This window comes from Musa acuminata, chromosome BXJ1-7 (assembly GCF_036884655.1).
Source record: "Musa acuminata AAA Group cultivar baxijiao chromosome BXJ1-7, Cavendish_Baxijiao_AAA, whole genome shotgun sequence".
NCBI lineage: Eukaryota > Viridiplantae > Streptophyta > Magnoliopsida > Zingiberales > Musaceae > Musa > Musa acuminata.
Genome location: NC_088333.1, coordinates 9980406 through 10006254, shown reverse-complemented (window position 1 = coordinate 10006254; position 25849 = coordinate 9980406). Strand labels below are relative to the sequence as shown.

General features: G+C 40.1%; 4 protein-coding genes across 5 annotated transcripts; 3 read left to right on the top strand and 1 right to left on the bottom strand.

Annotated features, from left to right (window-relative positions):
• LOC135678721 (mitochondrial uncoupling protein 5-like) lies at nucleotides 1-1762 on the top strand. The gene has a single exon (XM_065191828.1). It carries the CDS (start codon nucleotides 303-305, stop codon nucleotides 1272-1274), a length of 972 nt encoding a protein of 323 aa, XP_065047900.1. The 5' UTR covers nucleotides 1-302; the 3' UTR covers nucleotides 1275-1762.
• A 218-nt stretch (nucleotides 1763-1980) lies between these two features.
• LOC135678722 (uncharacterized) lies at nucleotides 1981-7322 on the top strand. 2 transcript variants are annotated; one of them, XR_010515057.1, is made up of 6 exons: nucleotides 1981-2188; nucleotides 4402-4479; nucleotides 4838-4910; nucleotides 6152-6225; nucleotides 6997-7169; nucleotides 7266-7322. XR_010515057.1 is itself a non-coding variant. In XM_065191829.1 (5 exons), the coding sequence occupies exons 1-5, from the start codon at nucleotides 2078-2080 to the stop codon at nucleotides 7066-7068; spliced, it is 408 nt and encodes a 135-aa protein (XP_065047901.1). In that variant the 5' UTR covers nucleotides 1981-2077; the 3' UTR covers nucleotides 7069-7253. The 2 variants fall into 2 exon arrangements, 1 of the variants encoding a protein (XP_065047901.1); XM_065191829.1 differs by lacking the exon at nucleotides 7266-7322 and having other exon boundaries at nucleotides 6997-7253.
• Nucleotides 7323-7622: 300 nt separating this feature from the next.
• LOC135678720 (uncharacterized) lies at nucleotides 7623-10774 on the bottom strand. The gene is made up of 5 exons (XM_065191827.1): nucleotides 10536-10774; nucleotides 9803-10398; nucleotides 8211-8315; nucleotides 8053-8124; nucleotides 7623-7968 (listed from the first exon to the last, which is right to left on the bottom strand). The coding sequence occupies exons 1-5, from the start codon at nucleotides 10678-10680 to the stop codon at nucleotides 7897-7899; spliced, it is 990 nt and encodes a 329-aa protein (XP_065047899.1). The 5' UTR covers nucleotides 10681-10774; the 3' UTR covers nucleotides 7623-7896.
• Nucleotides 10775-16826: 6052 nt separating this feature from the next.
• Nucleotides 16827-19686, top strand: LOC103991531 (cyclin-D4-1-like). The gene is made up of 6 exons (XM_009411021.3): nucleotides 16827-17313; nucleotides 17814-17900; nucleotides 18025-18123; nucleotides 18207-18408; nucleotides 18484-18605; nucleotides 18701-19686. Exons 1-6 carry the CDS (start codon nucleotides 17002-17004, stop codon nucleotides 18923-18925), a joined length of 1047 nt encoding a protein of 348 aa, XP_009409296.2. The 5' UTR covers nucleotides 16827-17001; the 3' UTR covers nucleotides 18926-19686.
• Nucleotides 19687-25849: the final 6163 nt, after the last annotated feature.

Genomic DNA, 25849 nt, shown 5'->3' with positions numbered 1-25849 from the left:
TCGCCTCTAACTCGCACTTGACCGCAGCATATGTCTCAGCGGCCCAGCGTCCCGCACTCCTCTTCCGTAGCTTTCGCCCTCCACTCCCATCTCCTTGTCTCCAGTGAGATGAACCCCAACTCCAACTGGTAATAGTTGTTGTTGTAGTCGTAGAATTCCCTTTCCCTGCCACGTCGAGCGGAAGGAGCTTGCTTTCCCTTCGATTCTGCCTAAAGTTGGGATTTTGTCGACCCTTTACGCCTAAAGGAGCCACCTTGAGAATTATTCTTTGGTTGGTGTAATTTTTCCCCACATAACAAGAGATGGGCCTCAAAGGATTCCTTGAAGGAGGCATCGCCTCGATCGTCGCCGGATGCTCCACCCATCCTCTCGACCTCATCAAGGTCCGCATGCAGCTCCAAGGCGAGGCCATCAGCCCTTCGGTCTCCGCCCTTCGTCCCGCTGCCGCTCTTCGCGGGGCCACCGGCATGACCACCCTCCGCCACCATCATCCTGCCCTGACCCCGCCACGGCGCCCCGGCCCGATCGCGGTGGGCGCGCAGATCCTCCGTGCTGAGGGTCCCGCGGGGCTCTTCTCCGGGGTCTCGGCCACCCTCCTCCGACAGACCCTCTACTCCACCACGCGCATGGGCCTCTACGACATGCTGAAGAAGCGCTGGTCCGCGCCCGGTGACGGCGGGTCCATCCCGCTCCACCGCAAGGTTGCCGCTGGCCTCATCGCCGGGGGCATCGGCGCCGCGGTCGGCAACCCCGCCGACGTGGCGATGGTCCGGATGCAGGCCGATGGGCGGCTCCCACCAGCGGAGCGCCGGAACTACCGGAGCGTGCTCGACGCCATCGGGCGGATGGTCCGGCAGGAAGGAGTGGGGAGCCTGTGGCGGGGGTCGTCGCTGACGGTGAACCGGGCGATGATCGTGACAGCGTCGCAGCTGGCGACGTACGACCAGGCGAAGGAAGCGATCCTTCGGCGGCGCGGGGCAGGGGCCGACGGGCTGGGGACGCACGTGGCGGCAAGCTTCGCGGCGGGGCTGGTGGCGTCGGCGGCGTCGAACCCTGTAGACGTCGTGAAGACACGGGTGATGAACATGAAGGTGGATAAAGGGGCGGCGGCACCCTACGCCGGGGCGGTGGACTGCGCCCTCAAGACGGTGCGGGCGGAGGGACCCATGGCGCTGTACAAGGGTTTCGTGCCCACCGTGTCCCGTCAGGGCCCCTTCACCGTCGTCCTCTTCGTCACGCTCGAGCAGGTGCGCAAGCTGCTCAAGGACGTCTGACCGCCACTCGCTGGTCTCAAACGCCCGACCGATACGCCACAATTACTTCCATGAACGGCTCTGATGATGACGACGACAATTAGACAGATTATTCCAAGTCTTATTTACAGCTCCATACGAATACTACAAAATTGTGTGTTCCTTAATATCCGTAGGATGTTCCCATCAAGAAATGGTTAAACAAGAAAAGAAGTGACGTACATGGAAGAGATGCTTCCAACGGAAGCCCAACACTTTGGTCGCCCCACATTTGAACTGGTGCGACTGCACGCGTTGTGTCTATATCCGATGGCTTCGTGGAGGTAGCAAAGCCAAACTCGTAGTGGACGAAGCATTCGTGGACTGGAGCGATTGGTTAAACAGCAAGTCGTGGTGGGACCGTTGTTGGGATCCCAATGTGGCATTAAAAGCAGTGAATGCATTAAAAATGTTACTTACGTCTCAATAATTTATGCCGATAAACCACAGAAATAAGCATTGTTTTTTAACGTAAGGAATGTCCCTTATAAAAAGAACCTCTTTTGTTCATTAATAATGCAGCACGAGTTTGCAATCGCAGAAGACCAGTCTGTGTTTGGTGGTTTGATTAAGACATGCAAACTAAGTGGTGTGTAGGCCCCATGTTTGGTGAGAGGGAAGCGCGTTCCCTGCCTCGGCCATGACAGGCAAGCTCGACGCAGCCGTTGTTGGTGTGCGTGGCTAACTCTGGGCTCACCGCAGTCACCAAATTTCCCCTCTCCGACGCGGCCGTGTTCCTCGCCTTCCGCCTCCTGGAATCCGAAACCGCCACGCCACCATAGAGAATGTGGTGGGACGAAGAATTCCGAGAAGAAGAAGAAGAAGAAGCGGAGGAAGAGGAGCAGCGAGAATCTCCGGTCGATTTCGATTTCTTCTCCCTCCTGTCCAAGCCAAAGGTGACCCTAAATCGACCTCCTCCTCCGTTGTCATTTATGGTATTTGTTGGTTAGAAATCAAGCCATCGTGTTAACTCGCGGTCGATTCTTTGGTTGATAGACATTTGGGACCCTTTTTTTGGTATATTGTTTGTTCTAGGCTACTTTCTGGGAGATTTGGGATCTTCTAGGGTTTTGTTTAGAGGTAAATGGTTCATCTGCCTACTTCACTGGGGGAAAGATATATATATATATTTTTCCATAAAAGTAGTAAGTATTTGCTTCAGCGATTGTTTATGATGTGAAATTGGAGGAAAAAAATGCGTTTCTATTACCATTATTTTAGTTCGCCCCAAATCTGAATATATGCCGGTGAATGGTAGCTCTTATTGAACAGTCGTCCTAATACATGAAATCGATTGCGGTTTAGGCTTAATGAAGTGTAGCTTTTGAATGTGTTTAATACATGAAAAAAATGTAGCTTATTAGGTGATTGTTTAATACATGAAATTGGAGGAAAAAAAATGTGTTTCTATTACCATTATTTTAGTTTGCCCCAAATCTGAAATATACTGCAGGTGAATGGTAGCTCTTATTGAATAGTCGTGCTAATACATGAAATCGATTGCGGTTTAGGCTTACTGAAGTGTAGCTTTTGAATGTGTTTAATACATGAAAAAAATGTAGCTTATTCAGCGATTGTTTAATACATGAAATTGGAGGAAAAAAATGTATTTCTATTACCATTGTTGTAGTTTGCCCCAAATCTGAAATATACTGCCGTGAATGGTAGCTCTTATTGAAGTGTAGCTTTTGAATCTAGCAAGTTTAGGCTGCAGTGGCAGTGCAAAATGTGTTTCTATTACTATTATTTTTGTTGTTTGATGCTGTAGAATGTAAATTATGCCAATATTTACTCATCAATGTTCTGGTTGAACTCCTTTTTTAGATAAAGATATGCCCAACTTTATTTAATACTCACCCATATCTCAAGTTGAGAAGTTGCAACAGGTTCTGATCATGCTCAGAATCGCAAAATGCCCAGTGACTGTTTTAGTTATCGTTCATGAGGATTTCTTTCTTCATTTCCTTTTTCTTTTCCCTAAACTTTTGGCCACAATTCCTATTCTGTTTGGCATGACTGATACCTTAGCGCAGGTAGCCTGTGATGTTTCCTGAAGCTGCTATAGTATATCTATCTTTCTTTGACACATCTAGGACCCCTTTTTCAGTCTTTCATGGAATGCTTTCACTTTCTGTGGGTCTTTACCAGAAAATTCTTGGTTTTTCAACTAATGGATGTGGTATCTGGTTTGATGCTGAATCATGGGAAATTTTCTGAACAGATAGAGGGGAAAGCGTAACCTGGTAGATTGAAGAAGAAAAAGAAAATAGAGACGTTGTTAAATGCATACACTTAAGAATGTCCCCTTCAGGATATGGAGCAATACGTCGCCAGTCGACTGAAATGAAACTTTAAATAGGCTTCAAAAATTGTAATACTTAGATCTTGTACATCCAATTTCAATATGTAAATTATGCTGGCTATTTAACCAAACAAAAGAGTTTTTCCGGACTGGAGTTCGAACAAATCTTTTATGCCTGCTCCTCTTTTTGAGGTCGGAGTTGATTGGTCTGACGAGCCAAGTACAAATGTTCCCATCCCTTATGGCGAAATCTTTGATTTTTGATAAATTATGTAAATTTCATGGGCAAAATGTCCATAATTGTTAAATATATGTATATATCTGTACACGTTGCTCATCAGGCATTTTTAATTGTTTATTGCTCAGCACATCAGAATCTATGCAAGACCATAGTATTATGACCTTTTTGTTTGGTACAGAAAACAATTATAATCTTTTAAGTGACTAGTGATGTGCCAGAATAGGTGTATCAACCATAGGACATCTTATATACGAAGAAGTTCTCAAATGTGTATTTTTATTTATGCACCATAAGAATTTTCTCTAATTTGATTTCACTTTGTTATCTGTGTCATTGTTCCTTGTGAATCATAATCTTTTGTGATTAGTGATATTCTTGAATAGGAGTATCTACTATAGGATGTCTTATATGCTAAGAAGTTCTCGAATGTTTATTTTATTTATTTTGTTTCTTTTAGTATTATTACTATTATTTGTCAAGACTTGCTTTTGTCTTCAATAAATTGACATAAGTATGCCCATTATTAATTTCTTGTACTAACATTGATGTTGTTTCTTCATGTCTAGGATTACTACAAGATACTGGAAGTTGATTATGATGCTACTGAAGAAATAATCCGTTCCAACTATATTCGTCTGGCATTGGTTTGTAATATCTAATAGATCTTTTAACTTCCTATGGACGTTGAGCATGTAAATTTAGCATTCTGTTATTTAAGCATGACCTTGTGTTAGGTAAAGACCCAGTGGTCAACAATTCCATTTCTTGGCCTTGGTTAAAAGTAAAAAGAAAAAAGAACTGGATTGTAAAACCTTTTGGGTAACAATCTTTTTTCTTTGCATTCTTTCATGAAGCTTAATTGGTAGCAATGTCATAAAGCTTATTTGGTGCATCTCTATTTTTTACTGTGGAAACACGTTTTAGATGCCATGGAGAATAGTGAATTCATATATGAATTGTCTAATTACAGCAGAAAGTTTCTTACCTTTTTTTCTTTGCTAGAAATGGCATCCTGATAAGAAAAAGGAGGAAAGTGCTACTTCAAGATTTCAAGAAATTAACGAGGCATACAAAGGTATGTGTTCAACCATCAATGAAAGTACATCTTTTCTGGTCTAGGAAAATTTGAAGGTCATTTCCTGGTTGCAGGAGCTTAAATCTGTAACCAATAACTTAGATCTTCCTGTAAGTGGACTAGCCTTTATAGTTCAACACCATGTGAGTCAACCAGGAAGGTTATGATTGATTAACGATGATTTTTGTTGATCTCAATTACTTTGATGCTGATAGCATGTTGCAAAATTCTGTACCTAAATTTGATGCACTTTTCTGTAACATCCATGAATTCTTGCAGTATTTTCCATCAGAATACTCTAAAAAATTTCGCTTTCTTTCACACTTCCTGTTTGTTAGATGCACAGCTTGTCCTCTTCATTGATTAAAAAATTATAAAAATTCATAAACATGATAAATGTGCCCCAATCTAGTGACGTAAGGGATGACCAATATAAACTTTTCTAAGATTATAAGCACATACTTCTTCTCGATGTATTATCTTAAAGATCTTTTAAATAATGATTTTTTTTCTTTTTTGGCAAAGGATAAGTGGCAAAGGTGGGATATAAATCTAGGACATTGCAATAAATTGTCAAAGTCTTTACCAGCTAAACTAGCTAACACCTTCAAGTAATGACATTTATTATCATATTTAAATAATGCTAATTCATTCTCAATCTGGAAATAAATGTTTCTGTGGTTCAATGATGGCATCCTTCATCTCTTGTGCATCCTTCAGATTTATTTGCATTAAGTTGTTGTAATTTTATTAGCTAAGTTTCGCAATTAATCTTAGCTATCAACTTACTTTTTTATATAATAACTATTGCTTCTTTTTGTTGACTGTGATGAAGTAGTCAATAAATTCTCTTCGTTGACTCTCATGAAGTATGCAAAAAATTCTCTTTGTTGGCAGTAATGAAGTATGCATTAACTTATAGACACTCCGCACATATTGTGCCTCGTCAATCAGTTTGTCATGTTGAATGATTTTCAGAGTTTCCCTATCATGCGTGAGATCGATTCTTTGTACTGGAGTTATTTATCTCAAGAATCATCTCGTTTGCACTAATTGCTAATAATCGAGTATAGGTTGATGAATGATCAACTAGCAAAGAGATGCTATCTAATTATCTGGCCCGTTTAAAATTCTGAGGACAGAATGCATCCTGCTAAGCATTGATCTCACTCTCTTCATTACTATTTTTATCATTAGTACGCCTGATCACTGTTTCTGAACAAAATGCATTATTTTAACAGTTTTAAGTGATCCTGTCAAAAGGCGAGAGTATGATGAGAAGGGAGTCTGTGTAGTCGAAGACTATAATGCTATTGTAAGCATATCTGCCCACCTTTTGTTTGCCTGTTTTAGATGTTGATGATGCATATTGCATGGCATTTTTGGTTACACCAAAATTTTTCCCAATTAAATAGATAAGAACTTCAAGTTAAAATAGTGTAATGGGTAGCTTCTTACCTTTGCAACATACTTTAAATTCAAGCTGACTTTTCTGGCTTGACCTCATTTGCTAGCAAATTAGTTGGAAGTGACCCAAAAGATTGCAGGACAAAACTGAGCATATAGCTTTTAGCTAATTAGAGCATGTCTCCATTTTCAATATATTGTCTCCATTTAATCTGGTCTTCCATTTTGGAGGCCTATAGATATAAATCTTTTGCAGCTAAACTTGTAGTTGGATAGATCATAGAACTATAGTGTATTAAACTTATATTGGCAGATTGTTAGCCTGATCTCACCATACTGCTGTAAGTTTTTGGTATGTTGATTTCAATTCCCAGTTCCTCTCCAAATGTCCAAGTAGTCTAATCCAACAATAAATAAATAAATAAAAAGTGGGAGAGGGCGTCCTAAAACTTTTTCATAAAGAACTCAGAACTATCATAGAGAAGGATGGAAATTGGCTTTGCTAATTCCTTGTGAGAGGTTAAAATAATATTTTGGTCAAGTCTGTAATTGTCAAATCTCCATGAAACACATCGTTCCGGTCGTGTAATTATTTTTTTTATATGCTTGTGTAGTCTCAAATTTCAATGTTTTGGTTCTCTTCATTTCCGGCATCACAATATATGTTGTAAAATTTCAGGAATACCTGAACCGATACAAGGGCCTGATATTAACATGCAATGGCCTTGGCATTAGATATCCAATATGGTGAATCAACTGCAAGCGGTGGAACAATACTGGAGAAGCTAAGAGACTTATCATGTGATTTCTCGACCAAGTGCGGTACATTTCTCAAGTGGATCATATAAAACGGCAAGCATACGATAAGATGCATGTAAAATTTTCAATGTCGTCTCAGTTGTTGCTGAAGGCTGATGACAAACAGACTTTTGTGTCCTTGGCATGCAGACTTGATTGTTTGGGCAGGTTGGGACCAATCAAGAAACCAAGCATTCGACCAACAAAGCTCTGTGCTCGCAAGCCGCTGCCCTTCCTACGTCCGAATCATATTCGATGCTTTGTTTAAAAGGTATATAAGAAAGGGGGCATAAACATATACATCTCGTGATGGATTATGTAGGAGGAGTCGAATAAGATGCCAACTTCTGGGATCTAATTTTAGTGGAAAATCGATGAACACGGCACGGCTGCTGACCACAAGCCACAAATTCTCTTTCACTGTCAGAAAACAAGAAAAACCGTGATTCATGTGCATCCTAAGAAATTAAACACAGGCTGCTCGATCTTCAATACACAGGGAGAACAAACACTCAATCACAGCATGAGATATTATAGTAACAAATTCTAGTCAACTGGTTGCCAAATAGTTTCCGGTCAAACATCTCCAAATTGGATATTACAGACCGTCTGATTCACGCCACCATTGCCACATTCAGAGTTTAAAAGGCTCATCACGAAGAGAGAAAATATGGATATATCCACTTCGGTAAACCACCGCAAAACATGTCACTAAACTATTTAGGTATACCTGACTCCACACTATGCTGATCTTGCATTCGGCGTCGACTACCCCAAGTACTCAGTTATCACTCGGCCCTACTATCTTCTGCTTGAGATCATCAAGCTTTGAGACTAACTCATCCCTATTTTCCTGCAAATCGATCATAAAAACGATGCTTATAACACAAAGCACAAGTCTTGCAGAAAAGCTCTTTGGTAAAAGGAACTAAATCACCTTATAGATCAGATACCGAAAGCTGAACCAGACTGTGAACCCAAGGCCAAAAACTTCCATCGCTTTGGAAAACTGTTCCATGAAATGGTGCGGATAAATATAAATGACGACTAAGACTACGTAAACCATGTTTCAGCGATTCAGGTAGGAAAGCATACCAAAGGGACGGAATCAATGGAGGAAATAATAGCTGATAGAATCAACAATGTGACAAGAGTACCAGCTCCATAAAATAGGATCGTATAAGTGTCTTCGAGGTCCATCTGCACATCATAAGCAATACTCTGACTGATAAGTGGTGAGCGACAAACAGTCCGAGACAGTCGAGGATTAATGACACAATGTTGAGAAATATTTCACCAGGGTGACCAAACTAAAAAAAATTATCTTGCAAGAGAATTTGAGATCAAAGATTAGATTGATGTTGTGAATTCAGTCACTTAATTATTCTCTTTTTCTGATATTTAAAATTAATATAACAAAGGAGAAGGAATTCCAAGTATTTCTTGCTTTCAGTCACATGATTGTAAAGTAGACATTCTTATTCAAATAGTTCATAGGCATTTCTCTGCAATTTGACTTCAAAGTGCTCTTTAGTCCTACCGATCGTGTACCTAATCGCTATTCATTAAATTAACCACCAAAACACAAGCATAAACCAAACTTGTTTGCCATAGACAGAGAAGATAATTTAGTGAGAACGAAAATAAAACATATTGTATACACTACAAAGGTACTTCACTTCTGACACAAGAAAAGAAACTTTGAAAAGTCATAATATTAAATCCACTGCAGCACAGCTAAGAAATATATCTACAGCACACAAAACCTTCTTTCATTGCCTAAACAATCGTGCAAAATAAAACGAATACTTGGTTAATACACCCCATGGTACATAATTTAAATATCCCTTTATGAAATTGAGGTTTTACAATAGTACAAATGTACACATAATATAAATTTTTTGGTTGTAGATCATGCTCGAATGACAGGATTGGCATAAAACCACCCATTAGTTGGAGTACGATACTATGTTGCCTAAAATTTCCTACAAGTGTAACAAGATGAAATGGCACTTTCACTGAGTACTTCAGATGTTTTCCAGATTCTTAAGCAACAGATAAATGCCTAAATCAAATTCTCATTCATTGCTATAAACAATTTAAAGCTATCAAGATTCCATATCATGTAATGCACAATGCCAATTCAACTTAAGAACAAAAGTGGTTTGTTGTATGTACATACGCACATATGCGCTCACGTGCGCACACACACATATACATACATGAAAAGAAAAAAAAACATGTTCAGAAAGGCACACATTGCTGGACTGGAAACAAAACATACAAATTTAGTAAAAGAATGGGGCTACAACCCTGATCTACATTTTGGTGAGGAGGCAAACTAGTGACGTGGACCTGAGGATTCTACTGACATGAAAATTCCGACAAATTGGCAAATTTTAGCTTCTTCACAACCAGGGCTGCAACCTTGATATAAGACTAGAGGATTTAGAGTATGGCTATTCTACCACAACTCGACAACAGATAAATGGGAATTCATCATGCTTCAGAAACATCTTGCAATCCTTATTGTTATCAGATTCAAGCTAAAATCAATAACATAAGACTAATTTCAAATACTAGATTATACGCCCAAAACTGACATAGCCTAGGCAGTACTCCTTAATGCACAATCAAACATCGTGACACAGTTAAAGTACACATGAACCTGAGGGTGAAGATAGCACCTTGAGATTGAGCTTAGATAACAGATCATCCGCAACCTCAGAAATTTGTTCGCCACCTTCATCGGGGACGTCTTCCTCAGCAGAAGACGAATTCATTAAAAAGGAAGGTCCTACGACCGGCTTCGGTGTGTCATCATCGGCGACGACGGTCGTGGAGGTCTCCTCGTCCGAGGCTGAGGGTGAAGATAGCACCTTGAGATTGAGCTTGGATAACAGATCATTCGCAGCCTCAGAAATTTGTTCACCACCTTCATCGGGGACGTCTTCCCCAGCATAAGACGAATTCATTAAAAAGGAAGGTCCTACGACCGGCTTCGGTGTGTCATCATCGGCGACGACGGTCGTGGAGGTCTCCTCGTCCGAGGCTGAGGGCGAAGATAGCACCTTGAGATTGAGCTTAGGTAACAGATCATCCGAAGCCTCAGAAATGTGTTCGCCACCTTCATCGGGGACGTCTTCCTCAGCAGAAGACGAATTCACCAAAACGGAAGGTCCTACGACCCGCTTCGGTGTGTCATAATCGGCTACGACGGTCGTGGAGGCCTCCTCGCCCGAGGTTGTGGCCCGCAGCGGGCGACCAATGGAGCGATTCAATCCTGCATCAAGAACCAGAAAAACGAGTCCCTGGGGTTTCAACTCGTCGTCAAATAGATCAAATCATCACCGGATAAGAAAATGACCCCTAAAGAAGTGGGAAAACAAGTCAAAAAGCAGCAAAAGCTGTGCAAAGTACCAGGAACCGATTTGGGGGAGCGGGAGGCGAGGAGAGACTTGTTGGGGAGCCGGTGAGACGAAACGAGAAGGAGAGGGGAGATGGTGGGGACGAAGGGGCGGCGGAGGAGGGAAGGGAGGCTGCGGGGAGGCGAGGAGAGCTCCATTTCCAAGAGAGGCGTGTGTTTGGGCGGCGCTGCGAGCGGCGATTTTGCTGCAGTTCAGTTATCTGAGGGTAAAAAGGGCGGCGTACAACAGCATGACGAAAACGTTGGCATTTAATGTGGGATGTGTATTCTTATTTGCTCTACTAACACTTACTGCCTGCTTTGTGTGTATATACATACATACATACATAAACACATACATACATAAGTAAAAAGTAAATAATATATTTAATTATTTATAAAAATATCATTAGAATATCGTAAATAAGTTATTGTTAATTGTGATAAATAGTGCAAACCTTAATAATGATTTAAACATCTTTCCAATAAAGAACAAAATAAAAATATGGATACCCTCAGTACAAAGAAATATGTATTTGTATACTGGGTTTTATTTTGTAAGTCATTCAACAAATTTAAGATATATATGAGAATTTATTTTTATTTATCTTATATTGAAATTATTATAAATATGAAAAAGGTGAAAATTTAATGGCAACTCACCTTATAATTTATGGCAAAAATATAAAGTGTAACATGATATATTTAAAAAAATAACTCAAAAACAAAAAAAAGATAAAAAAAATAATATTTCGATCGTTATATATTCAATCAATAATACTAAAAGACATGTGGTCAAATAGTATCATGGTATTAAACCTAAATTATGGTTAAAAAGGATAAAAATATATAAAGTAAAATAAAAAAAATATGAACGATCGATATTTTTAAATATAAAGGTGTCAGCTAATTTAACTAGTAAAGATCTTAAAAATTTATCATAGAATTCTATATTTGAATGTCATTTTCGTCGAAAAAAAAATCTCAAATCTGTAAACAAAAGCTCTTTACTTTATTCTTAGAAAAATAATACAATTATTAAAGCATCATAAAAATAAAATTTTGATTTATAATATTTATTTAAAAATAAAAACTCTGGATTCCATATTTGTTTTGAGGAACCAATTCTAAGTTAATTTCTTAATATTAATATTTCCTATGTATGGAGGATTGCATTATACGTGGGGGTCGGCACGATAATGTAGCGCCGGTCGAAGCCCAGTTTCTATTTGGATTAGGCCGCACAACTTCGAATCTTGGGTTAACATTAGCCCACGGAATGGCGCAGTTTGGGGTTTCTTTCTATTGCTACGACAAAATTACATGCAGAAAAATAAGAAAGGAAGGAGGTGAAACCAATAAAATGGTGTCTTTTATGTCTAGTGATGGAGAAAAGAAAGCCACAGCTGCGCTTCAGCAGCAGCAACACCGAGGGAGGGATCAAATCAAATCAATCTTGTACTGAAACAAAGAAACAGTTCGCCTTGGACGAACCAGAAGAAAGTCTACAGCGACGAGGCAAATCGATGAACTCGTTGACTCTTCAACAGTGTGGATATGTATCGGCCACGGATGCTCATGACACAAGTACGATGTCAAATCCTGGACTGGACATGGAGATCTATCAAGTATCCATATGACACTGTTGACCTTGGAACCTGGATGATATCTACGTATAGCTTGCATGTGTGTGGATGTTCCAAGAGAATACAGACAAGCCATCCTGCTGATTGGATTGGATTGAATGATTCCTCCTGTTCATGCGCATGTTGGTCCCCAAGAGTTGCACAGGTATTGTAGTTTAATTTGATCGAATCATTAAAATTGATGCACTTGGATTCCTTTGATCGATGAGTAGTAGAATGAAAAAGGAGACAGCAAAATGATAAAAGGAAACATGCCAGGACATGGTTGATCATGCAAGAGGATAAGAGAACAAAGAGGGAGAATCTAGCAAGGGGAAGGAGGACAGCAACCGACGCTGTATTGTTATGTTGACCTCGTCTTCATGTCTTGGTTGAAGTAATCTGTAGACAAGTTGGATATGGGGTAGAGAGAGATGTCCAGCCAATAAAATGGTTGTCTTCTACCCTTACTGATACTGAAAAGAATGCAGCTATGTTCCATTAACTGCACACACACACACACACGGATTAAAGCAGTCTTAGCATGGGACAAAGCACAGTTCTTGGACCGACCAAAGAAAGTCCTTAAGAAGGGGGGCAAATTGAGTAACTCCTGCCCACCAGCAATCAGGACCAAAGGTCAGAAGACAGCAGAGACAGAGAGAGAGACAGAGAGAGAGAGAGAGAGAGAATGGAAGTCTGGCCATATGCTACAGGCATGGTTAAAGCCTTCCCCGCCTCTGACCAAATTGGAATTTGGGTCATTAAAAGAGACTCCAAAAAGAATGCCAAGGAAGAAAAAGATGGATTCTACAGGAAATAGAGGGGCACATCTCCATCAAGAAAGCCTGCAAGCCTCCTAGCTGTAATTGTAAGAATCTTTCACATGAATTTTCTCACGGATGATACCAGTGAGACCCAACTCACTGCTAGTTGAAAAAAGGGGACCCTTTGGTGCATTAAAAAGCCTTAGAACTTGTATGAATTGATTGCTTGTTTGTTCATCTCTATAATGAGCAAGTTTTTACTTGACACAATCTCCCTGTTGAACTTAAATGAGCAAGACACCAACATGATGATATAAATACAATAATCTATGAGAGGGGGAGAGGTGGCAAACTTGCAGGTCAAAGATCTCGTACATGTGATAGTTTATCTCCTCCATCATACTTGTGAGGAGTCACAGATTGGCAGCATCACTTGTGATGATTTCAGGGCCATAACTTTGAAATTTGCTGCTTACTTGTTGATTCTTCAAATAAGTTGTATTATGTTTGCGAAAGGACAGCTGAAGAAACAATCATGTTATTTGATGTAGTTAGCACATTTCTTTCTCATCGATCCCAGCTGAAACACCTAAATCCAGCTAGTTAATAAAGAGAACACCTGAGGTAATTGGTGGGTGATTAGTTCTTGCAGTCCAAAGTGAAATGGCATGATTTAGAGAAGGTATAAGATATACCGATAAGTGGTCCATTCTCAAGAAATTGTGACAAACTGAAAGTGTTTGGCTGAATAATAATGGAAGAGGGGACCGAAAATAATAATTTCGGAGTATCTCCAGTGAGCTGAATCAAAGCTCAGAAGATTTGGGGACCTTTAGCTCATCAAACGTCGCACTGCGCAGAAGTCACCTACATGAACTCGGATCAAAAGGAAAAAGAAGAAGAAGAAGAAGAAGAAGAAGAAAAGAAATGTGTGTGCCTCATTTTTACCTCCTTTTTGGATTGCTCTGTGTGCGGCCACTGATTGATACCATGTCATGTAATGGAACAGGACTGAGCTCGGTTTTGAACCTATCTGGCTCGTGAAAAATTATTGAGATCAGATCCAGATCAAACAAAGGAGGTACAGAAAATGACCCATGATTCAATTTGGGCCATGCATGAGAGCTCGTTGTTCGAACTCCAGTAGGAAACTGTCTTTTGCTTTCCCCGAGAAACGAGATGGATACAAAAGAACAAAACTGTTGATGCTGGTGTTCTTGAGGAGTCACCCATCTCGGTGGCATCAACATCCAGTATATAAAGCTGATGCTGAAAATGACTTACTCGGTGGGTGCAGTTTGGTTTGGTGCTCTGAAGGAGAAAACATACAGATATTGCAATAAGGAGAAAAGGATAATGAGAGGTCAGCTACCGAGCTCCATCGGATCATCTCATCTCTTCGTTTTGATCATTGCTCATCAGATCACTTCTTTCATCTTCATTTTGATCATTACTTCCTTTTTCCGATCAGAAGATTACCTGAGAGTGGATGCATTGCACTCTGACCTGATTTCCAACGAGTTGGAAGCTCATAGATGCATGTTATGCACATCAATCGATTAATGACAAAAGAAAAAAAGAGGCAAGAAACAAAGCTTAATACCTGTCGTGCACTGCTAAATACCTGTTTACATGCATACATACATGGTGATGTCAGATTCTCCAGAGTCAAACAAGGTAAAAAGCAGCAGAAGATTGGCCGGAGTTCCACGACAGCGATTCACATATGGTTTCACGAACGACCCTAATTAATAGTCTCACCCCTCCTGGAACTTACAGATGAAGCCTGTTCGATGGGAGCACTGACATGGAGAGTGATGAGAGCTGGGAGGCGCAGCGCAAAGAGATGGACCACAAGCTAAAGGTTGATATAGAGAGATGGACCACGAATCAAAGATCGGTTCATGTTAATATTGGCTTTTGGCTCTTGGAATTGCTGATGATCTAGCAAATCCTCGGTTGATCTTCACCATCATGTTCGATGGACCACTTGTATCTTTGGAAGAAGACACATAAAAAATGTAGACACATCCCTGTGGCTATTTGTTTTCCCCCTGGCATTGTAGTGTCCATTTCATCTGATAGTTTGTGCACATCAAAAAATGAATATATTGGAAAAACAAAAATGATCTCCAAGGATTCTCTTCATTTGAGCAAAGTGCTTCTCATCAGTTTGTCCCCAGTCAGACCAAAGGGAATAATCATGACCGATCTAGTGTCATCGAGAATGCATGATCTGTTTCATTCTAAGCACATAATATGTCACTGATGCTTAGATGATAAATGCATAAACTGCTGGAGCAGCAGTGTTTTTGGTGTCAGAAAACAAATCCAGAGTTGGGCATTGTGCATCATATCATATATATGTTCTAAGAAAAATAATGTACATAATATCAAATATCAAACACAAGCTCACTCCCATGAATCATGTAGCTGAAACATGCAATCTCCACAAGTCATTTAAGCTTTCCTTGGACATAAATAACAGAACAGTACCAGCTATTTTAGAATGCCAATACAAGGTTTGAACAGCTCGATATGGATTGTACAACCAATGCCTTGATTTTTGCAGAAGAATGAAGTCTCAATTCCCAGAGAAGAATGAAGGCAATGATTTGAACGACGGCACATGAACTGCACAATGCCTCGGCTTCTGTTGAAGTAATGGCATCTCAGCTAGAAGAACATAGTGCCAAAGAGAGGAAACATGAACACTTATGGCAGTGCCAGCTTGATCTCTCCTCATCTGGAGTACTTCCACCTTGGACAGCGAACTCGAAAGGGGAAGCAACCTTCAACCACGGCACACAAATGGTGGCAGTGGTACCACAGCATTCGGTCTCTCGCTGTTACGCATGGGTTTAACGTTGCTTAAAGACAACAAAGCTATTCTGATCTAATCCTTGCGATGGGAGCTTGCATTACGACGTCAAAGAGTGTGGTCCTCCTCCAAGGAGAAGAACATGGTCAACCCAAGAACCATGTGTTGCTTACAGATTTGTCCAAGTAAAAGGCCGAGGGTTATGCATCCGGAACGGCATTGAGAACGGGAAAAGCCCAACCTTGAGCAAGACTTGTTCTCGCCGAGTAAAACGGCAGTAGAAGCTGGTCATCTGCGCGACTCCCAGGGAAGGGAGGAAGACCAGTGAACAGAGAGACCAGATCCCAGCTCCCATCAGTGATCGATTCCCTCCACGTCTCTCTCCATGAACACCCCTTCAACTCACCTTGAAAGACCCCAAACAAAAGGGAACGTCCCTTTCACTCTTATCCATCTAAGCAAGCATCTTGACCGCCTTCATGCCTTGCTCATGTGCTAAAAATGCGCACATCTAAAGACATGTAGATAGAGCTGTTCTGCCAAATCTAACATTTCCAGATTCCGGTAGATTTACCACCGACCTACCTCTATATTCACTTTAGTATTCATGAGAGAGACGTATATATACTTCAGAAACATTATCAAGTGCTTTATCTCTCTGTCTTCAAGCATGGGGATGTATTGTATTTTGAGGTAATCTGATCGTTCTGCACCTTAGAAGTCAGAACTGTTCTCGCTTTGTTGGGAATTCATTTCGGAACAGATAGTTTGTGACCGCTTTTGTTCTGTAACCTGATGGATTGTATCCAAACATATCGTGCACAACCAAATTCTCCCTTCAATATATTATTACATCACTGTAATACACTAATAATCAACATCATTCTTCTCCCTAAAACGTTAGATATCTCACGGAACCCAAAATCCTACAACCAAAAAGAACACCTACAGCCAGACACCATTTTTATTTTCACTATCTCCCTCCATGATCCACCTTACCTATCTATTGTTTTTATGACATTTCTCTCTCCTCACCCACTGGCTTATAAAGCTTTAACCTTGCCTCGTCTCTATGCAGAAGTGCCTACATTCTCCCACCTCGCCTCCTCCACTTCTTCTCCCGATACTGTTACTAAATTTGAACTCGTTTTCTCGGTGAAAAGGAGCCACATTTGAATGAGGAGGGAGGAGGAAGTTCAAGGACCTTCTCTCTATAGGAAAGCTTCGATCTTTACCGCTGCCTTTGTCTTTCGCTTTTGATATCTCAATGGTTCCAAGCTGTGAGCATGCCTCCTCTGCCCTCCTCTGCGCTGAGGACAACAGTTGCGTCCTAGGCTTTGATGATGAAGATGATGGTGACTGTGAAGAGGAGCGCAGGATTAGTTTGCTTTCCGAACATAAAAGACGCAATTTTTATGGGGATCCCCTCACGGATATACCACCGCAATCGGATGAGTGCTTGGCCTCTTTGGTCGAGAGGGAATCCGAGCATATGCCGAGGGAGGACTACGCTGAGAGGTTGCGGTCTGGGGCATCGGACTCGTCCATAAGGACAGATACCATTGATCGGATTTTGAAGGTGGCTTCTTGTTTCTGTGGTCTCAAGTTTCCTTCTTTTCAGAATCATAACCTCCTTAGATGGTATAACCAAATGCTGCTGCCTTTTGATGTTTCACATCAACATAATATTTGCTTTTTTTGCTTTTTGTTGGCTGTGGACTCGTTTTGCTTTGTTGCATCGATGCCATGATAACGTTCTGTGCATTTTTCTGTCGGTCCATGATTATTCAAGTGGGCTTTGGATTTGCATTGTGTTTAGATCTTTCATGTTTTATTTTTGCTCTGATATCTAATGCGATCTTTTGGCTCGTTATCTCCATTTTCCCTCGTCTGCCTTCGATTTTGGTTATGCGCATGACTTCAATAGTTTGGTCCTGTGATAGATTTTCTTTTGGTTCTGCATGACCTTTTTTTCTAGCGATGGTGATGTTGATCTTTCTTGTGCTCTGTGTTCCTGTTCTTCCATCTGAATTGTGTGCTCTCCATTCTGGTTAATGGCATTTGCGATGCATTGAACAGGTTCATGCGCACTACAATTTTGGACCACTGAGTGCCTGTTTAGCTGTAAATTACTTGGATCGGTTCCTCTCCAACTATGAGCTACCCGTAAGAACAATCTAATCTTCCTTGGTTAGATAAGACTGCACGCATTGTACAGACTGCTTTTATTGTGAGGCCATTTGATGCCATCTAATGAATCTGCTTCCGCTTGTTCTGGCTTTAATTATAGAAAGGCAAGGCTTGGATGACACAGTTATTATCTGTGACCTGCTTATCATTGGCTGCTAAAATGGAGGAAACCGAAGTCCCTTTGTCCTTGGATTTTCAGGTAGATAAGACTTCAAAAGTAGAAGAGTTCTTCAACATATTTCTTTGAATCTTTTATGAACTTGTCTGTATTTTCTTCCACAGGTAGGTGAGGCAAACTATGTGTTTGAGGCCAAGACTATCCAGAGAATGGAGCTCCTGGTTCTGAGCACCCTTAAATGGAGGATGCAAGCTCTGACTCCTTTCTCTTTCATCGATTTCTTCCTCCATAAATTTAGCGGTGGCAATGCGCCAACTAAAACGGTGGTCTCTCGATCGATGGAACTCATTTTGAGCACAGTTAGAGGTAGAATTCCTGATCGATGCATCTGTTACCAAAGAAGGTATTTGTATGGCTGAAGCTGAGGCTTTTGGGATGCAGGGGCTGATTTCTTAGCATTCAGACCATCAGAAATTGCCGCAGCCATTACGCTGTTGGTTTCAGGAGAGAGACAACCCGTGGATGTTGAGAAGGCGGTGTCTTGTTGCCTCCAAGTAGCCAAGGTTTACATGCTTCCAGTATTACTTCCTTGTATCTTTCATCTGAGAAGCTGCTTTCATGTACGAGAGCTTTTAATTTGGTGAACTGTGGCTTGCAGGAGAAAGTCTTGAGATGCTGTGAAGTGATCAAGGACATGGAATTGATGAGATCCAGACCACTAAGAAATGATAACATATCATTTTCCTCTGTGCCACCAAGCTCAATTGGTGTGTCAAGTGCTGTATGCTTGAGCTGTAAGGATGATGATTTGACTGTCGAGTCACATGCAACAAGTCATCATAATTCTTCAGCTACTAAGAGGAGGAAACCTAGCAGGCAATGAAGGAAGCTTGGTGTCCACTCCTTATCTGCTTGTCAGGTTCTGCTACCATCACACTAACAATCTGGCATCTTAAGTGGGAGTTTTAAGATAGTCATGACCTTGAAAAGGAAAAAGATGCCATGCATGACTCACCAGAAACACAAATAAGAGGAAAGGTAGTGCTACCAGTTATTTATGCCAATCATCAGACTTCAGATGTCAATATGAACTCAGAGGAGACTATGATCCAGCTACCTACCTTAAGGTATTTGTCAATTTTCTTTCATGGGAAACATTATGAAAATGGTTGTCTTTGTGATCAAACTGACCACCCAATAATTGAGGAGAGAAGTGGTTTCCTAAACAACAGGTTTATGGTCACTGACATTGAACTGATGAATGTTATATTGCATTTCTTGTGTCTGCCATCTTTTTTGTTTGACTATTTGTCAAATTGGACTCTGGAAGTTGCTTCCCAGTGCTGGAAAAGAGCCTTATGGAGACAACATAGAAAGCTTTCAATCAGAAGAGAATCTAATATTTAATACATAGTTGTGGAGGAAGCATCTTGGAAGTTTCAGTTTCTTGTTTAAGATCTTGGGACAATTCCAAAGGATGACAGAATTATTCCCTGCTGGTCTGTTTTCTTTGGGCCTCACTCTGTCAAAGCATCTCTGTCATTTGTAATCAGCTCCTATTAGTGCAGACTCAGATCTACTGAGAGTGTTGTAAGTTAAACTCGTGTACATTTCCATTTCTAGTGCAAAAATATATATATTTATCGGAAAGGATGAATGACATGGACTTTGTACTGAGATCATCTGTGCACATATTTACGTAGGTATGTAGGAGCACTATGTTCATCGTGTACTTATCTTCAACACAAGCCACATCTTGTTGAATGCATTATGATGCTCTACAGTAGATGGACGAGCTTAAAATCTCGAGCCACTATTCTCTTGTGACACTGTTATGATTTAGGTGTCCTCTTCGACAATGATTTCACAGAAATCAAGTAGACTGGTCTGCCACCGCTCTCATTTATGTTTCAGCCTTTGGTGAGAGCTGCAGAGGTTGTATGGCTTATTTTTTGAGAGGGTGGCTTTTCTGATGTACTGTACCATCAGGAAGTGATTACCAGTCTCTTTCATATGCTATGATTGATCTTTACCATTGGCAACTTTTCATGCTCCAGAGGTAAATTAGCTGAGTATAAGTTTCATGTGCACTACTGAAGTAGGGAAAGTGGAAGCAAATAATATGTTAGAAATCCTACAGACTAATTTCTCTGAGGAATCTCAGAGGCGAATCCAGCTATGGGAAAGTCACTAGGTAGATTTAATCTGACATCTCAATGGCAGCTCCATTGAAGGACTTGCTCGTGGACACAAGTTCTGCAGGTTATCTCTAGAAAATAGCCAGGGCCATGAACAACAAAACTCTGGTTAACCAGTTGGTATATGACATTCACAAGAAGAGTGCTGAATGTAGTTGATAAAACTAGCTTTTTATTGTCACTAATTAACCAAGATGATGATGGTGGGAACTGGGAAGGAACTAAACACTTCCAATCTATCCTTCTTTCTCTTTTTTCTTTCCTATATGTTCTTTGTTGGAAGAACATTGTCTTGTTCTGAAGTGTTATCAGTGCAGCAAGCTACTGGAAACTGATACATAAATGCTGGATACTCATTCTGTTCTAAAACTAAGTAATCTACTGATCTAGTGCATATCTCAAGTGCTAGAAGACCTTCCATGGACAGACATCATCTCAAAACAGCTTGAGCTGGATTAAGAAGACCACAAGCCTATAGGACCAGTCTGCAAGGACAAGAGCAGCTCCTTTCTCTGAATGCCTGTTTTCTTTGACATCAATAACAAGAAGATAGCTGTAAACAATATCGATCTCGATGACCACCCATCAGGCCATCTCCCCATGTCGAAATAAGACAAACAGTTGATGCCGCCCAAGTATCTATGATGTGGTGCAGGGACCAGAGCAGTGTAGGATGCCTCGGCCATGAAGCCCCAGCATTTACGATGAACACTCAGTGATTGCATTCGGAATAAATGTGCAGCTCCAACCGGTCCAGATTTTATCATGAAGGCGATGATGCCACAGTTAATGTTTGCAGGTCAGCCACGTCGACCACGCGGAGTTATTGTGACCACTGACCGATGAGAACTGCCCCCCAAAACATCGAACAGAGGCACTGTTAAGATTTCGATATGATGACTATGATTGATTCAAACCGATCCCAACAGAAAATAACAATATTTTATGTATTAATATAAACATTTTACTCGCGAAGAAACACAATACGTTTGTTAGAATTAGACATGGTCAATATACTTATGGAGCAAAATGGAAATCCGGCCGTCCGCTACTCCAAGCACGGATCTCAAATTGCGACGTGCCTCCACGTGCACGCTTTGAGATGCGTGGACTGTCTCGATTGATGCTTCGCTGTAGCATCGGAGTCACAGGCCAATCCCCCTAATTCGCCGTGTGTCCTACTCCGCTCTTAAGTAGACCCCACGGGGATAGGATACTGACTTCGTAGCGTATCTTCGTTGACCGATACTACAACCGACGTGGCATACGCGGTCTTTCCTGGTTTCCTTCCTCGGAACACCGACTTCTCCCGGTCTTGCGTTCAATCCATTGTAGTGACTTGCACGTTAAAGGAATAGAGAAAGTTCCAACCACATTCCTTCAACGAGTCCACATTCCTTGTCTTCGTTCTCATGTCGCCCTCTTCTCTCATTCCTTTCCACACGGAAGCCTGTGCACACTATAAAGACTGTCATCTTCCCCAACTTCCATCCAAAGTTGTCGGAGTTTCTTCCACACACTGTTGTCATCATCCTTTTTGTGTTTGCCTTCTAATTCCGAGCAGTAAGAAGAGAAGAAAAGTAGAATGGGAAGGAACGGAAGTCCTGCTTCTTCTTCACCGCTTGCGTCACTTGCCTGCTGCATGTGCGGCGATGTCGGGATCTCCGAAGATCTTTTTCGGTGCAAAGTCTGCAATTTTAGGCTTCAACACAAGTAAGAAGAGTGTCGTGTTTTGATTATCGATATAGCTCATTTCAGTATCACGCACTACAAGCACCCATACATACGAAATGTGGATTCATCTGATAGTCTGGTCTCCCCATGACGACAGAGAAGCTTGATGTTTTCTTGATCCTTTTTCCTTTCAGATACTGCAGCAGTCTCTACCCAAAGTTCGAGAGATACAGCACATGCAACTGGTGCATGAGTGACGATGGAGTCAAGTCTGCTGCGCAAGAGTCCACCATGGATCAAGACCGGTCTCTCTCTTTCTCCACTAATAGCACCGGGCGAGGTCTGACAGTAAAGCTGCATGGAGGTGCAACTTCACAGCACCTCAAGAAGGTTCTCAACAAGCCTGTGAAGAAACAGCAAACGCGTGCGCACGAGAGGTTGCCGCTGCCGGCTTTAACTAAGACATCGAGATTGGACTTGCCCTTACCGAGCTCGAGGAAACAAAACCAAGCCTTTAGATGCAGGGCTAGGAAGTTTAAGCTTTTGGAAGAGGTGTTAACGTAGACAGAGCAAAATACGGCAAATCATTACGTGATGTGCATGTGTACTTCATGTAAGCAGAAGCGGTTCATGCTTTCTTATGGTTGAAGGTAGATGAAGGCATACAAGAAAGTGTAGAGAAGGATACTGCTAAAAGTCAATTCCGGAGTCAATCACGAAAGAAATGTCATTGATTAAACCTTGCTTAATCTGAGGTCACACAAACTGTCACGTCTCGAAATCCGAGATGTGATAATCCATCGGATGGTGACAAGTTAGATTAGTTAAGTTTGACTATAATTTATTTATTTATAATTAATCTAATTCAGTGGCAAGCAAGTGAAAACTAATAAGCACTGTATCTATGCATAAAACAACAAACTTTGTATTTAAAAGATTAACTTAATAAAAAGATAAATGCTTATTACATTACATGAGTATCACCTAACTATTTCATATATCCAAAGTCATATTTTTATTTAAAAATAATTAATTTCAATAGAACTTTATCATATAATCATTCTTGACACATCAAGTGCTAGATGTATATCCTATCCTATTAGATCAATCATATATCTTCTAATGAATTACTGATGGAAATAAGAGAGTGAGGTGAGTATTTAAATAAAATATACAGTAAATAAACAAGCCTCCCTGGATAAACAAGGATTTAAACTCATTATAACTATTCATACCATAAATATAATAATAATAATAATAATAATAATAACATGTGTGAAAAGGATAAAAAAAAATGCATATGCATTTCATGCAATCAAATCAATAATTGTAAGAACAAAGAAAAACTCTAACTTATCATATACATTATGTCCTCATATTCACATATTATTATTATTTTTATAGATATATCATATGTCACATACTTTTTTAAGATAGAATAAATACATACTAAATCCAAGGAGATTAAACCTCACTGTAGATAATATCTTTGCTTGACTTAAATACCATCTCACATGTCACGTCACAGGTTTACTATCTAATATTAATCTATCATATGATGAGACCACATTATCCTAGAAAATCATCTAATAAAATTTTTCTCTATAATTCCCCCTATAAGGCTATTGATGAATATTGCTCATACTACCTCATTGTCTCCGTCTGAGTGGACTTAAACATCATCCCTTCGTTGATTTGAAGGTTTACCACCCTTAGATCTTTAACTAACCAATTAATTAATTAATTAATTATATATATACATCATCGCTTGCTTAATTACTAATTAAGATAAGGTCGCACAGTATAAGGAATTCCAAGCTAGAATAATTGGATGCATGAGGAGATTGTTGTTATGCTACGGGCTGTGAAAATTAAGCATATGTTACAACTAATAAAACATAAACCAGAGAAATAATGTGGGAAAAAGATGAAGAGAGAGAGATTAGACAGCGGTGAAAAGCAATATTCTTGTTGAATACAGAACGAGAGTTCCCTAAACTGAACTATTGGAGAACCATGCTCGCTTGCGGAAAAGAAAGAATCTTGTTCGGCTGCTGTGCGTGGTATTGCAGACCACCTGCATTAACTTCAAGATCATGCATCAAGGAAGCAACTCACAGGTTGTTCTAAACTATATTACATAAAAGAATCGGTTTATTTAATAGAATTGGACAAGTCAAAGCAGTTTAGAGTACTCGAAGCATTCGAAAGACCGCTAAAAATCTGTCAATATTTACTACCGAGAACTCAAGTCAAAGGGGAAGCAAGTTCTTTTCTACCACATGCAAGTCAAAGGGGAAGCAACTACACAAGCATCCCTCCAAGGCAGCGGCAAACTGATGCAGAAATATCTACTGTTTACCGGAGGGGAGGGGAAGGGAAAGGGAGTTTGTGGCATCGCTGCCAAGCCGTCTCTCCTGCAAGATACTTAGGTAGAGCAAGCGACAGAATTTTCACCGCTAACGATGGTGTACGTGTCCATGCATCTTCTTGTTGGCTTGTAGAAACGTCTCAATTATCTTGAGGTTTTTCACAAATGCTACTGCGATCTTTGATTACGTGTAAAATCCTCTATAAAAAATAAGATGCTGGCGACTCCAAAATTTTCTTTTCTAATATGGATTATGAATTTCTACTTCAATTAAATTTTTTCTTGATTATTTTCTGGTCAAGAATTTGATCACAGAGATATCTTAGAGACAATATTTATGAATGATCATTAACTCTACAAATAATCTAGCCCATTATTCACTTTTCAATTACAGCTCCAATTGATACATGGTATCGTTGGCTTGATCATCCTTCGTTGCTTATTTAATAGAAATTACTTTCTCATTTTTTTATTTTTAAATCAAGTAATTTTATAACGATGAGTGCCTTAACAACAAAAGTCATAGACAACTCTTTGGTATATCCTCCGTATGCATATCATTATAGAAGATATATTTTTTACTTAAAGTTTATTGATATGTTCTCGTTATTTATATAGGAGAGATGATTTCTCTCAACAAAACAACTAGATTTCTTTATGCAATTGAAAAAATCTTATCTACTATAAGTTAATACTATAGATGTCAAATCTATATTTTGATAATATCAATAATAAAATCTAAATATGAGAAAAATGATGAATCCTATCGTACCTCTCTATCACGGATAAACGTCTAAACAGGATGTTTGATGTAATGCTTATATATGTTCGTGTCTTTTGGTTTCTTCATGCTTTGTACAACATATAGAGGGACGATCGAAGGCTTAACAACCCCATTTTAGTTGGGTTTGGTGGTCGTTATAGATTTGTAAATAAAGATTATGTCATGTGGACACTTGTAAGAAATACTCGGTCTGTAGTGGATCATTTTAACCATTTGTTATGCAACCGTTCAGAGCTTGTAAAGTCTGTGTGTAATTTGCATTTGTTTATAAAGTGTTTCCTGAAATGTTTGCTTGTGGATCCGAGTGAGGCGCTTTCTCTATCTCATTTTTTCTTTTATAGGTTCTAAAAAACCATGAGAGGTTTCGGGGAGATTGATATTTACAGACGGACGCACAAGGATACCACACGACTTAGGCAAAACCAGCTAAGTCCGTGGCACATCGTTAGTTGCCCACTTCATCTTTAAATATAGGATTCTTTATCTCGACTAGGGTGAGCTATTGTTGGTACGATGACAGCTCTACGTATCTAACATGAAAGAAGAAAAATAGAGATGAGCTAAAACCCTAACCCCTTTTTTTTCAATATTATCCTTACATTATTAATTAAATTATTTTATTATTTTAAATAATAAAAATACTAGTCAAACCCTAAGATTACTTATTATTACACAAACCCCACTTACTACTCTTGAGGAAGGTCTTTCCTCCTTAACTCGGAGGTGATCGTGCTTCTCATCTTGAAACATGTGGCATGGAGTTTTTTTAAAACAAATTGA

Excerpts from the sequence above, each read along its gene's own strand:
- LOC135678721 (XM_065191828.1), top strand. The coding sequence starts at position 303 with ATGGGCCTCAAAGGATTCCTTGAAGGAGGCATCGCCTCGATCGTCGCC.
- LOC135678722 (XM_065191829.1), top strand. The coding sequence starts at position 2,078 with ATGTGGTGGGACGAAGAATTCCGAGAAGAAGAAGAAGAAGAAGCGGAG. Across the intron at positions 4,911-6,151 it reads AATTAACGAGGCATACAAAG|TTTTAAGTGATCCTGTCAAA; the intron begins GTATGTGTTCAA and ends TTATTTTAACAG. Across the intron at positions 6,226-6,996 it reads TCGAAGACTATAATGCTATT|GAATACCTGAACCGATACAA; the intron begins GTAAGCATATCT and ends GTAAAATTTCAG.
- LOC135678720 (XM_065191827.1), bottom strand. The coding sequence starts at position 10,680 with ATGGAGCTCTCCTCGCCTCCCCGCAGCCTCCCTTCCCTCCTCCGCCGC. Across the intron at positions 10,399-10,535 it reads CTCCCCCAAATCGGTTCCTG|GATTGAATCGCTCCATTGGT; the intron begins GTACTTTGCACA and ends TTCTTGATGCAG. Across the intron at positions 8,125-8,210 it reads CCATTGATTCCGTCCCTTTG|TTTTCCAAAGCGATGGAAGT; the intron begins GTATGCTTTCCT and ends TTCATGGAACAG.
- LOC103991531 (XM_009411021.3), top strand. The coding sequence starts at position 17,002 with ATGGTTCCAAGCTGTGAGCATGCCTCCTCTGCCCTCCTCTGCGCTGAG. Across the intron at positions 17,901-18,024 it reads TCTCCAACTATGAGCTACCC|AAAGGCAAGGCTTGGATGAC; the intron begins GTAAGAACAATC and ends CTTTAATTATAG. Across the intron at positions 18,606-18,700 it reads GTTGCCTCCAAGTAGCCAAG|GAGAAAGTCTTGAGATGCTG; the intron begins GTTTACATGCTT and ends TGTGGCTTGCAG.